Below are 12,396 nucleotides of genomic sequence, written 5' to 3' on the forward strand. Positions count from 1 at the left end.
GAATGGTTAAGAAAGCTCATAAAAAGAGCAATGAGGAGTATGGGGAAGAACGGGCCTTACTAAATATTTAAAAATGCTATACAATCTGAATCGTTAAAAGCATGGGGCACTACTGGTACACAAATCATCAGTCAAACCAATCCAACAGCAGAGAAGCGCCAGAAATAGACTCCAACACAGACAGAAAAATTTAGTATATGACAAAGGAAATATATCAAATTAGTGATAGGAAAATTTAGTTTTTAATAACGATGTTGGAAGAACAAAGGAGCATTTAGAAAGATAAAATAAGATTGAATCAATGTACCATATGGCAAACAAGGATAAACTCCTAATGGATCAAAGACGTAAATGCAAAAATTAAAAGCATAAAGTACAAGAAGCAGCAATGGGGGAATTTTATTATAACCTTGGAATAAGAAATACTTTTATACCTTTAAGACTCATAATGTAGAAGTCACAAAAGAAAAAACTTGAGGAATTAAACTATATAAAAATCAAAAATCTCTTTAATATCAAGTCTCATAAACAATTTCTAAGAAGAAATGACAAAGTAGGAATGATACTTGAAACCAAATCACTAAAGAATAATCTCCCTAATACAAAAAGAACTCCTGGAAATAGGAAAAAATAAACCAAAAAAACCCCCCACAAAAACAGACTCCATGAAAAATCGGCAACGTATACAACTCACAGAAAAGGAAATACAAATGGCCTGCAAATATATGAAGAGATGGTCACCTTCACTCTTAAGAAAAATGCAACGGTAATTACTATATACTGGTACCACTTCTCATCTATCAGATGGACAAAAATACATAACTTTGGTAACAATCTGCAGTAGCTATAGGGAAAAAGGCATTCTCATACAAAGCTGGTTAAAGTACAAGCTGCTGCCAATCTTTATGAAGGACAATAGGGAAGGAAATCTCTCAAAACTACAAACACACTCACCCTCTGACCCAACAATAAATACCATTTATGAAAATTTTCTCTGCATACTTGCACATTACAAAATTATGTACGTACAAAGCTGTTCATTACAGACTTATATAATTTATAAAAGGAAAATTAAGAAAACCCATTCTACTGCAGGCTGGTTACATAAACCAGGTACTGCCAGATAATGGAAGTTCATGAAGTTGTAAAAAGGAATGAAGCAGTACTTTCTGATGAATACAGAAAGTTCTCCTGGTAGTTAAGTGACAGAAGCAAATTGTACAACTGTGTATATTTTGTTATACCTTTTGTAGAAGATGAAAATAAAAATTATATATTTTCCTCTGTACCTATATACAAAACTGGAAGGATATACCAAAAAAAGCTAATAAAGTCATTACTCGTGGGAACAGGGTAGATGGACACCCGGGTGGAAGTTAAGACCTATCATTATATAACTTTTTATACTCTCTGGATTTCTAAACCATGTAAATACATTACATATTACTCATTCAAAATATAAAGTTAAAAAAAATAGACTGGAAAGAGAACATTTTCCCCCTGCTTCCTCCTCAGTTTTAGCACATGCTTTCAACCTACCTCCTAGGGGATGGAGACCTAGAAGATTTCCGTTTTATGGTTTTTGATGTCCTTGGCGATCTGGAAGAACTCCTGCTCCTCCTCCTACGCCTTTCCCTGGAAGTCAAAAATATGTCATTGTAAAAAACAGTAATTTAAATAAAAGATAATACAAATACACAAAATCAAAAGGGTCCTTAATGCTCTCAAGTGAATAGTATTCTTTACAGGCCAGTTTTAAACTAATGTCTTTCATGAAAATGTTCTGTTATCTAATTCTAGTACAGGTCAAATTATGAACTGTAAATTTTACAGACCAATGAAAACATCTTCTAAGATTTCATATCAGAAAGGGTAGACGACCTCCTCTTCACCTGATCTCTTGAGTAGAAAAAATAGTAATGGATGTTTCTTTCACATTCTCTCTCAAGTCAAACATGTTCTTCCTCAGCACCTAAAGCATGTGTTGCTTATCAGATCCTTTGTCATGCATCTAGCTCCTTGCTGCCCCACTGTGGATTATTTTTTAACAAGGTAACAGGCCCTTTTCAAGAAGTGAAAGGTAAATGGGCTTGCAAAATGTGAACTTTTTAAACCCAAGTATGTAGAATGTCTCTAAACATTAATTCATTTGACAGGGAAATTGCTTTTACCCCCTTAACCTACCATTTCATTATTGTTCTATTCATTTAAAATTGAGCACACAAGTTGCTTAGATGTAAGGAAATTACTTAAAACCTGAGATTTAAATATGATGAAGTCAAAAATAATTATTAAATACATTAACAGTTTTATTATTATTAAAAACTATTTTGCTTAACACATTACCAAATGATGCATACTCTAATAAAACTACTTCATTTGTAAGGGTGGTCAACTTAGAAACAATGAACTTCAAGATGTCTATTATTCAGGTGATGAGGTATAAGGGTACATATATTTATTAAATGATTAATGTAACCAATGACCTATCTCACAAGAAGCTCTGATAATTAGTGGCCACATAGCTGAAACAACCAAATCCTCTAGAATTCAAGTTCTCCTTATCACTTCAGTAAGCTGATTCTAGGCTAATGAAACATTTTGTGTACATTTTTCATCTGTAAAATAAAAAACTAGACAATGCTCATATGTGGTATACACAGTAGATGTTACGACCAAAAGAGCTCAAGAACTTTGAGAACACAGATAAATCAATTCCAACTCTACCTAAGGTTCTCTCCTCCTTTACCCAATTTTATTTCCAAGTCACCCCAAAATTATACTTCCTAATATGGAAATTAGATGACGTTATTCCATTTAATCAATGCCATTCTGTAACAGCACCTCCCTACCCCACACAAGAACCAGAAGTACTTTTTTCATAGCATGAGAATATCAGTGTATTCCAGACTTTAAGTTTACACAAAATGGCTCCATCTTCGTCAGTGTAACTCTTTACCTGTATGTTCAGGGAGCACTATGTACAGGTGGACATCTAATAATTACCAGTTAGTGATAATGAGAGCTAAGGCTGGACAGACAGGAAGCTAGAATGTCAGTTAGTCGAGAAAGAAGCTGTCAGCTCTAGTATGCAGAATTGGAGTTGATTAGGCTTCCATTTAAATTTTAGTTCCACATCTTAACCAACTGCACGACTGGGGTCATATTACTTTATCTGAGTCTCAGTTTTTCCAATTGAAAAATGGAGATAATAACTCAAGCCTTGTAGTTTTGAGGATCAGGATAATACCTGTGAAGTACCAAGCCTAGTGTCTGGTGCACAGCAGGTGCTCAGTAAATATGTTCTCCTTCACTTTGATGGTCTCATCCTTATTAATTGTAATTCCAAGCATTAAAAGTTTTTAAATATCAAAATTTTTCCTTAAAAATGTAGCTCAGAAGACAATGTTGGAAATAAAAACATTAAGTAGACTATTATTCTGGGCAGTTAAGAGGTTTCCCATTCACTAAACAAATCAGAGCACCTTAAAGGAAGAAAAATGCTAAAAGACAAGAAATGGTTAACTCTTCAGCAAGCTCTTCTGAAAGCATGAAACATTCCAACCTGCTGAACCTTTAGGAACTAACAATAGTCAGCATTTATTCTCCAGGCCCCAGAGGTTATCTAAGAACTGAATGTGAACATCTACACTTCTTAAAACATCAAGTGACTTAAAATGACCCATGTAAAAATTATAAACATTTCAAAGTCATCAGAAAAAATAAATTCAACTGAATTTAAAAGGAATCGAGGGGACTTCCCTGGTGGCGCAGCAGTTAAGAATCCGCTTGCCAATGCAGGGGACATGGGTTCGATCCCTGGCCCGGAAAGATGCCGCAGGGCAACTACCTATGTGCCACAACTACTGAGACTGCATTCTAGAGCCCACATGCCACAACTACTGAAGCCCGTGGTGCCAAAACTACTGAAGCCTGCTCACCTACAGCCCATACTCCACAACAAGAGAAGCCACCGCAATGAGAAGTCCACGCACCGCAACAAAGAGTAGCCCCCACTATCCACAACTAGAGAAAGCTCACCTGTAGCAATGGAGACCCAAGGCAGCCAAAAATAAAAATTAATTAATTTTTTAAAAAGGAATCGAAATATTATTTGGTGTTGTGAAGGGCAATGTCTAAACAATCACACAAAGGAATGTGTGAAACACAACCAATAAAATAACTGCAATAAAGATGCAGTCTTCAAGGCTCAACTGATACCCACAGCAAATGAGTTAATTTCTTCAGGTTTTGGTTCAATGTGTTGAAATATGGCAATGACCTACTGATTTGAAGTCACATTTTAACATATACTGTTGTTTTCAACTGTATACTTCTGACGCATTTTTTAAAAGCCAGTACTAAGTACTGGTTAGAGTCCTCAATTAAACAATCTCTAAAAAGAGGAGAAAGAGCTACTATACTACCATACTTCTAACTAAAGTGCAGAGCAGATGGAAAATTTCCTCTGAGCTTTGGTTTCCTCATGTTTTAAAACCATGATAACAGTCTTCTCACAGGCTTACGGTGAGGATTAAGTAAGATCAGTCATGAAAAACTCTGCTGAGACACAAAACCTGGTATATGGTAAAGCACTCAATAAATGCTTGCAATTATCTACTATTAACTAGCCAAAGACTAGTATTAAGAATAAGCTGTTAAAACACAAAGTTAAAAAATTAGGAAATATATAGTCCATTGACTCAGAAATTATGTTCTATGAAAAAACATTTTAAAATATCTTTAAAACTTGCAAGAATATATTTTTAAGTATTTTTAAGATATAGTTTAACACAACTTAGGAACTTCCATTTATTTATAGTCACAATATCATCTGGAGCAATGGATGTAGGTTGAGATAATCTTGAATTAAGGAAGGTCCTCATTTTGCTGATGTTACTATGGCAACCTGCTGCCACCTGGTGGCAGTGTACCTATCAATAAACAGTCCTAAGAAAAAAGCAAATCCTTAACAAATTAATAAATGAAAACCAAAATTTAAACGTCATGTATTCAACAAAGTAGAGCAGTAAAAATGAACTTAGATGACGAAAAGGACTAATACTGTAACTTTAGAAATAATTTTATATATTAAAATTTACCACATCATTCCAAAGAAATACAGACACCTAAGTCAATTTCTCTACATTAAAAAAAAAAAAAACTTGCCCCTGCCATCCCACCCTCCAAGAAAATAATAAGCAGCAGCAACAGCAGCCACTGACACCACTGCCAGGTTAAAACAGTGGATTATAAAGGACAGTTAACTTTTCAAGTAATTCTGGCCAATATTCTCTCTTCCTCCTCAGAGATTCAATACTGTAGCAATCCCTCTGCTAGAGAAATGTTTACTCTGCTATCAGAGGGAAATGTTCTGATATTATTGTACTGATTCCACTTGTGCACAATTATCTTTTCCCCCCAGTTAAAATTTATGTTTTCATTTGTCATCAGTAAGCCCTTTGGTAAAAACTTTAAGCATTATCAAACCTGCTGGAACTACGAGATCTTCTTGATGCATTGTAACTTCTGGGTGGTGTTCTGGACTTTTTATCCTTCTTTCTTTTCTCATCTATCTCTTTGGATCTGTCCTTTTCTCGTTCCTTTTCTTTGTCCTGTTCCTTCTCCTTCTCTTTGTCTCGTTCCTTTTCATGCTCTTTTTCCCGCTCTCTCTCTCTGTCCTTCTCCTTGTCTTTATCTCGGTCCTTTTCCCGTTCTTTATCCCGGTCTTTATCTTTGTTTTTACCCCGTTCCTTTTCTTTTTCACGTTCCTTTTCCCTGTCTCTCTCTTTTTCCCTTTCCTTTTCTCTATCTTTTTCTTTCACTCTTTCCTTTTCCTTGATTTTTTCTCGGTTGTCTTTTCTTTTGTCCCTTTAAAAACAAAAGTAAATAAATAAATTCACAACTAAAATAATTCTACTCCCCAACAAGGACCTCATTCTCTTTCCTCAACAATTATCAACACAAAACAATGTATAATAGCTGTAAGACATTACATATAAATTTCTAAATAATTTATGTGTACATGAAGCTGCTAAATGAAATAATTATCAGGCTGAGTTTAGTCTGGAAATCTCATGAGTCATACTAACTAACCATCAGATTCAAATCAATGACAATCAATATTAAATCATTACTGAAACAATCAGAAAAAAGTTTAATTTCTTTCATTAAAAATTTAAACAACAGATTTTTAACATATGACATCACGAGAAAACTACCCTTAATTTCCAAAAAACTCACCGTGAACGCGAACGACTCCTTGACTTCCGCCTCTCCCTTGATTTAGAGCGTTTTTTATGAGGGCTCTTAGATCTACGTCTATCTTTTTGTCTTGAACGTGATCTATTATGGGATCTACTCCTAAAGAAAAACAAATTGTTAGAATATCAAAACTTATTCTTAGAATTTCAATTTATAAATATTTAAGATCTTTCAAATAAGAGAATTTTAAAACCAATCCTGACAGTATTTATCAATATTTTTAAATTATCTATTACATAATGCTTCAAAATTAGATTATCTGCATAAATTTATTTATTGGAAACTTCACCAGTTCATTGTCCAGAACACAAAGACAGAAACAGAAAAAGAATTTAAGTTATTTCCTATGTCAGACTTAGGTTGACAGTTTCAGGTGTGGCTTTCTTTTGCTAAATATTACATGGCTCAATTAGAACAGACAACTTCTCCCATGGTCCAAGTTTTCATACCAAAAATTGTCAGCAACTCTTGACTTGCATGTAATATTACTGCTTGTGGCTATAACTTATCTTTGACAGGGAGTAGTGGTTATATGGTTCAATGGTTTCTATAAATGACTGTGTGCTATTTGTCATAACACATACTAAGAAGAATGCATAGGGAAGCACAGTACTAATGATGGTGCTAGTGTGACAGGACACCAAACATCTTACTCATGAGTTAAAGCTAAATATAGTCAAATGTTGAATTTGCAAAGCCTTGATTTTATTACATAAACAAAGCTATTAAAAGAAACCTTTATTACTGGAATTCCTGGAGGAAAAGTAACTGTTTTTTAAATTCTGAAATTCTCTAGACTCCCTTCCCAACTGAAATAATAGCTTATATAATGTGACATTTTTCATAATGAGGTATCCTAGGAACTATTTATTTAAATGTAACCAAATTGAAGGCATACAACTTAAACAACAAAGTGATGGGACTCACCGGCTTTGGAGTTAAACAATCTGGCTCTGACACTCAGTTCTGCCACACAATAGCTGTAAGAACTCTGGCTAATCACTTAACCTCTCTAAGCCTGAGTTTCTTCATCTAAAAAGTGGAGTAAGAATCATACCTATACCTCCTAGAACTGTCATGAGAATTAAAACAGATGATATATGGAAAACTGCCTAACAGTTTTGAGTGCAGAGTAAATGATTAAAACTCCTATCTCAATATCTGCATCATCATCATTATTAACAATTAACATAAATGAAAACTTTAAGTTATATCTCTATTTATTCCAAGGGGTCACTTGAATGTCTACAAGTATGCCTTATATAATTAAAACTCATCTTGATAATAATATCTTCATGAATTAAGTTAAAACAAATATCTATAAAAGAAATACATATAGTTAAATGCTTGTGCTATGCCATGAAACCAGAAAAGTCTCCAGACAATCCTCAATTAAGTAATGATCTTGTTCTTAAAACACATTTTTCAGTTAGTTAAAATTTGTTTTCCAACAGCTAATTTTCAACTGAAACACTCATCTATTATACACTTATCTTCATACCTCATTTTTAATATATGAAGATAATTCGTAGTTTGTTGAGACCTTTATCACTAATAACCTAAGAGACACAAGGGCCAAGCAGTAGCTATTAGGGGAAAACTTAAAAACTTATAACATTTTTAGTCCATTTACAGACATCCACATGAGTGTAATAATGTTTTAAAGGGCCTTTGCTTCTATGTACTTAATAAGTCTTAAGATTTCTATTCTAGTCAACCTTGCTAAAAAAAATAAATAATAATTTTGTTTTCTTCAAATAGCACTTTCCAATCTTAATAAACTCCTTTAAGAAAATTAACCATAGCCATAACAAATAAAAGTTAATAATAAAAAAAGCACTGACCACTTGGCTTCCCACCTTATCCTGTGGGTCCTCAGAGTTTGAAAGTCACTGCTCAAGAGTAATTATTGTATTTCAATTTTGACATTAAATATTTCATGTCTGTCTCATCCACTAGTTGCCTACACGTTTTCTATTAGGAAAGCTAAAAGCTTCAAGTCAAGAGCAAATCTAATCCAACCAAAGATAAAGATTTGAGCTATCATTAGCAGCTGTCATTTTAACATGATGTACAAAATTGCATTGATAAGTTAAATTGTAAATAAAGGGCAACTTACCATTATGTTGCATCAAAGTTCATTTGTAAGTCAGTTGTTTCCCAGTAAAATATTATAAAATGTCTTATAGTTCCTATGCTGATCTGTAAAGGTTACTTAACTTTAAAATATAATAGAGTACTACTACCCACCTTTTCTAACACTGTCCCTATGAAAAAAACACATATAAAAATTTGGACAGAGTGGAAACACATCTTCCCAGTTCTAGCCAAGGTCATAGTAACAAATAACTATTTCCTCCCTCCTACAGAAAGAAGAAGGAACAGGGAAAGAGTCAGGGGAAAGTTCTAGAAGTATCAGAACACTAAGAAGGTAGAAGAAGGTGGGGCTTCAAGAACAAGGGCTCCTGCAACCCACACTCCTGCTAGGTCTAGTGGGTCAGAGCCAGAGCTGAGGGTATCCAATCCCACTAGAAGGGGAGGGGAAACCGAGAAATGCTTGCCATCCCCTACCGGTGGAGAGGGGGAGGGAGTTCCATAAGTCAAATGTTTTTGGGTGAGGAATTTCTTTTCTTTTCAACAAAACTCATCCTCTTTTTTATTTCTTTATGACCTTAGTAAAGGCTTCTTGTGTTTATATACACCATGTGTAAAAACAGTATATGCTGACAAAAAAGATATACAGGCATACCTCAGAGTTATTATGGGTTTGGTTCCAGACCACCGCAAAAAAGGGAATATCACAATAAAGCGAGTCAGGAATTTTTTGGCTTCCCAGTGCATATACAATTTATATTTACTCTATACTGTAGTGTATTAAGTGTGCAACAGCATTATGTCTTAAATAAAAACAGTGTACACATACCTTAATTAAAAATACTTTATTGCTAAAAAACGCTAATTGTCATCTGACAATGCAGGGCTGCCACAAACTTTCAATTTGTTAAAAAAACCACAATATCTGTGAAGCACAATAAAGCAGAGTAAAATAAAACGAGGTGTGCCTGTGTGTATGTGTGTGTTTGGGTGTGCATGCCAGCCAAGAACAATTAATTTCTAATGCTACATAATTAGATAGACCTCCATGAAATCATTCCCATGAATAAGAATAATTAACAAATTTCATTTTAGACAGAATAACCCTTCCTCCACTAACCCTTGGAAAGGGAAAATATCCCAATATACTGAAAATGGTAAGAGTAAAAACCTTAGTTAAATTATTTGTCCCAACAGAGAAAGCTTCACAGAAATTATCAAGGAAAAAATATTAATAATCAAATTTTGCTTTTTTTTCGCCTTAGAAAACCACTAAGGTATTAGATTTGGAGCATGGCTCTTATAACACAAAGTAAGATTTAAGTCATTGCTCTTTTTCTTCCTCAGAAAAGTTATTACTCTTCAGCTCAATTCCGTATTTTCTTGATGTCCTTTACCTTCACCACCCTGTTGACCTATAGAAATATCCATAATCTAGAACCACTGATTCTATAACACTTTCCTTCTCCAATTCTGGCTTTGCTACACATGTTGTTGTACATGAAACAACTTCCTTCTCTTGGACATGAATGTGCCTTACTGTAAGGCCTTGGATAGAGACAGAGATTAAAACCATATTCCAAAAGGAATTCTGCAAGCTAATAGTAGAGAAGTATACACCAGTAGAGAGCTGAAAGTATAGTTTGCTAGAGTCTAATTAAGAATATCTGCAACTAGGGATTATCATACTAAGTGAAGTCAGTCAGAAAGAGATGACGAATACCATATGGTATCACATGTGGAATCTAAAATATGATACAAATGAACCTATCTATGAAACAGAAACAAAATCAGGGACATAGAGAATAGACTGCTGGTTGCCAAGGGGGAGAGGGATGGGAGAGGGGAGACGTGAGAGTTTGGGATTAGCAGATGCAAACTGGTATACATAGAATGGATAAACAACAAGGTCCTACTGTATAGCACAGGGAACTACATTCAGTATCCTGTGATAAATCATAATGGAAAAGAATATGAAAAAGAACATATATATATATATATGTGTAACTGAGCCACTTTGCTGTACAACATTGTAATTCAAGTATACTTCAATAAAAAATAAATTTAAAAAAAGAAGATCATATTTTCCTATCTCACTGCCTCAATCTCCTTGATTAGCACAGAAAATCAAGACTAAACTGAGCTTGCTGGTGAGGTTCAACATAGAGCATATTGGTTGCTTTTTTCCCTCCCCTCAAATCCTCCTCCTTCTCTAATACTCCCAACAAACATGCACACTCACACGCACACACACTTTTCTCTGCCTCTTCTCTTTAGAGAGTATGCGTACGTATGTACATGTAACATGCAATTAAGATCCACTGCATACATGTTCACATTTCAGTAACAGCCCCCTCCACATCTTAAAGAAGACAATAAAACTTATTTTAGACATGACTCTTAGGTTACTTCCAATCAAGATGGTGTTGCAAGTTTATATCTTGAGATCCCCTTTGCACCAAACACAAAAGATTTTAAAAGAACTTCAAAATGACAAAGCCACGCTCAAAAATAAGATAAACAGAACAGAAATAGAGCTTAAGCACAACAGTTGCAATTAAAACTGCAAGTTACTCCTATGTTTCAGGTCCCAAAGTGGGTGGAAGAGGCTCTTATCACCAAGAGTACAAAGACTTAAAGTACCCCACTTGACGCACAGTATTTGAGAAAGGTAACTACTTGAAATCAAGATCTGGGGTGGTGCTCCCCAGACCTTGAGGGAGGTGGGGGAAGAAAAAAACAAAAAAGCTGCAACAACTTCAGCAATATTTTCAGCATCAGATGTTCCTTTTTCCAAATATGAAGAATGAAAAATTTCTGCCAGTTCTGTATAAAGACTAGTTTACTCTTAGAAAAGTCAGGAATAGAACATCTTAAGATAGAAAACCAACTTCTAAAACTAAAAATTAGTTGAAATTATATATTAATTACATAAAACTTCATTCTTTAGCATTACAGTTAAAGCAATATCTACTGATAACCATACTCCCTGGTGAACACCAGTGAAATTTCTACACTCTGATACTTGGACAAAAACTCAGAAAATCTTAACCACTGTAAATACAAAACCGAAAAAATTTAAATATGACAGTAGAAATTCTCACCTGTGTTTTGACTGTGATCTTTTCCTTCTAGAACGGGATTTTGAGCTAGACCTGGATTTTGAACGAGTGTGGGAACGAGATCGACCGCCTTTTCTTTCATTGTTCTTTCCAGACTCTGGGAGGAAAAAACCACTTTGCAGTGTAAGCTCAGAACAATTAAAGATCCCAGTTAATAATCAGGCACAAGTGGAATGTACCACATATAGTGCAAGGGGCCTACTCTCTGTACATCCTCCTCCTGTGCAATTATCCTTCAGAAACATCCAAGAAAGTCATTGCATAAACTCGTTGAGTGCAGCCACCCTGCAGCAGTACATATAAACCAGATGATTATAAACAGCTGTTCGTAGTATTTTGTTGCTGCCATAATGTACGATTATAACATGTCTGTAATTCCTATGACAGTGATTTTAAATCCTTTTTCCATTTATTTTCCTAGAATTGAAGCTTAAATTCTAATTTAGAAAATTTGCTCAAATGTAAAAAACCATCTAGACATTTTTAGGTTGGATTTCTAATTTTAGTTAGCAACACAAAAGTTTGAAAGGGTGTTCCTTTACCATGCTAAAACAGACTCTAGTTTTCCTAACTCATGGGCTCTCTTTTCTATTTTTAAAATTAAAACTTTGAAGGAAAAGTGAATCTGCTTAATCATAACATTTCAAATATATTTATTCTTATCTTTAGCCTCACAATAATATTTACACTTTGCTTTAAGCAAATCAGTTCTGCGTACTGATTTTGATATTAAAATATAAAGAACTGATTAACTCAAGCTAATGTACCTCAATTCAGTATCATGGAAAAAGATATTTGTGCTGAATAGTTCTTCAACCTTTAACACTAGTTAAGTCACTTACTCTTTCTTGAGTTTCAGTCTTCTTGTTTGTAAAATGAAGGGACTGAACAGATAATTTCTAAAATTCCTTCCAGT

General features: G+C 34.4%; 1 protein-coding gene across 6 annotated transcripts in view; it reads right to left on the minus strand.

Moving 5' to 3' along the window:
* Positions 1–12,396, minus strand: part of SREK1 (splicing regulatory glutamic acid and lysine rich protein 1) — a 54,660-nt gene that overhangs the window by 15,712 nt on the left and 26,552 nt on the right. For all 6 annotated transcript variants that reach the window (XM_082622330.1, XM_082622331.1, XM_082622329.1 and 3 more), the window contains 4 exons: positions 11,463–11,577; positions 6,244–6,363; positions 5,491–5,871; positions 1,540–1,635 (listed from right to left, as the gene is read on the minus strand). In XM_082622330.1, coding sequence (XP_082478456.1) covers positions 1,540–1,635; positions 5,491–5,871; positions 6,244–6,363; positions 11,463–11,577 — 712 coding nt within the window. The remainder of the gene's footprint in view (positions 1–1,539; positions 1,636–5,490; positions 5,872–6,243; positions 6,364–11,462; positions 11,578–12,396) is intronic.

Source organism: Mesoplodon mirus (assembly GCF_964341445.2).
Source record: "Mesoplodon mirus genome assembly, chromosome: 5".
In the NCBI taxonomy this organism is placed as follows: domain Eukaryota; kingdom Metazoa; phylum Chordata; class Mammalia; order Artiodactyla; family Ziphiidae; genus Mesoplodon; species Mesoplodon mirus.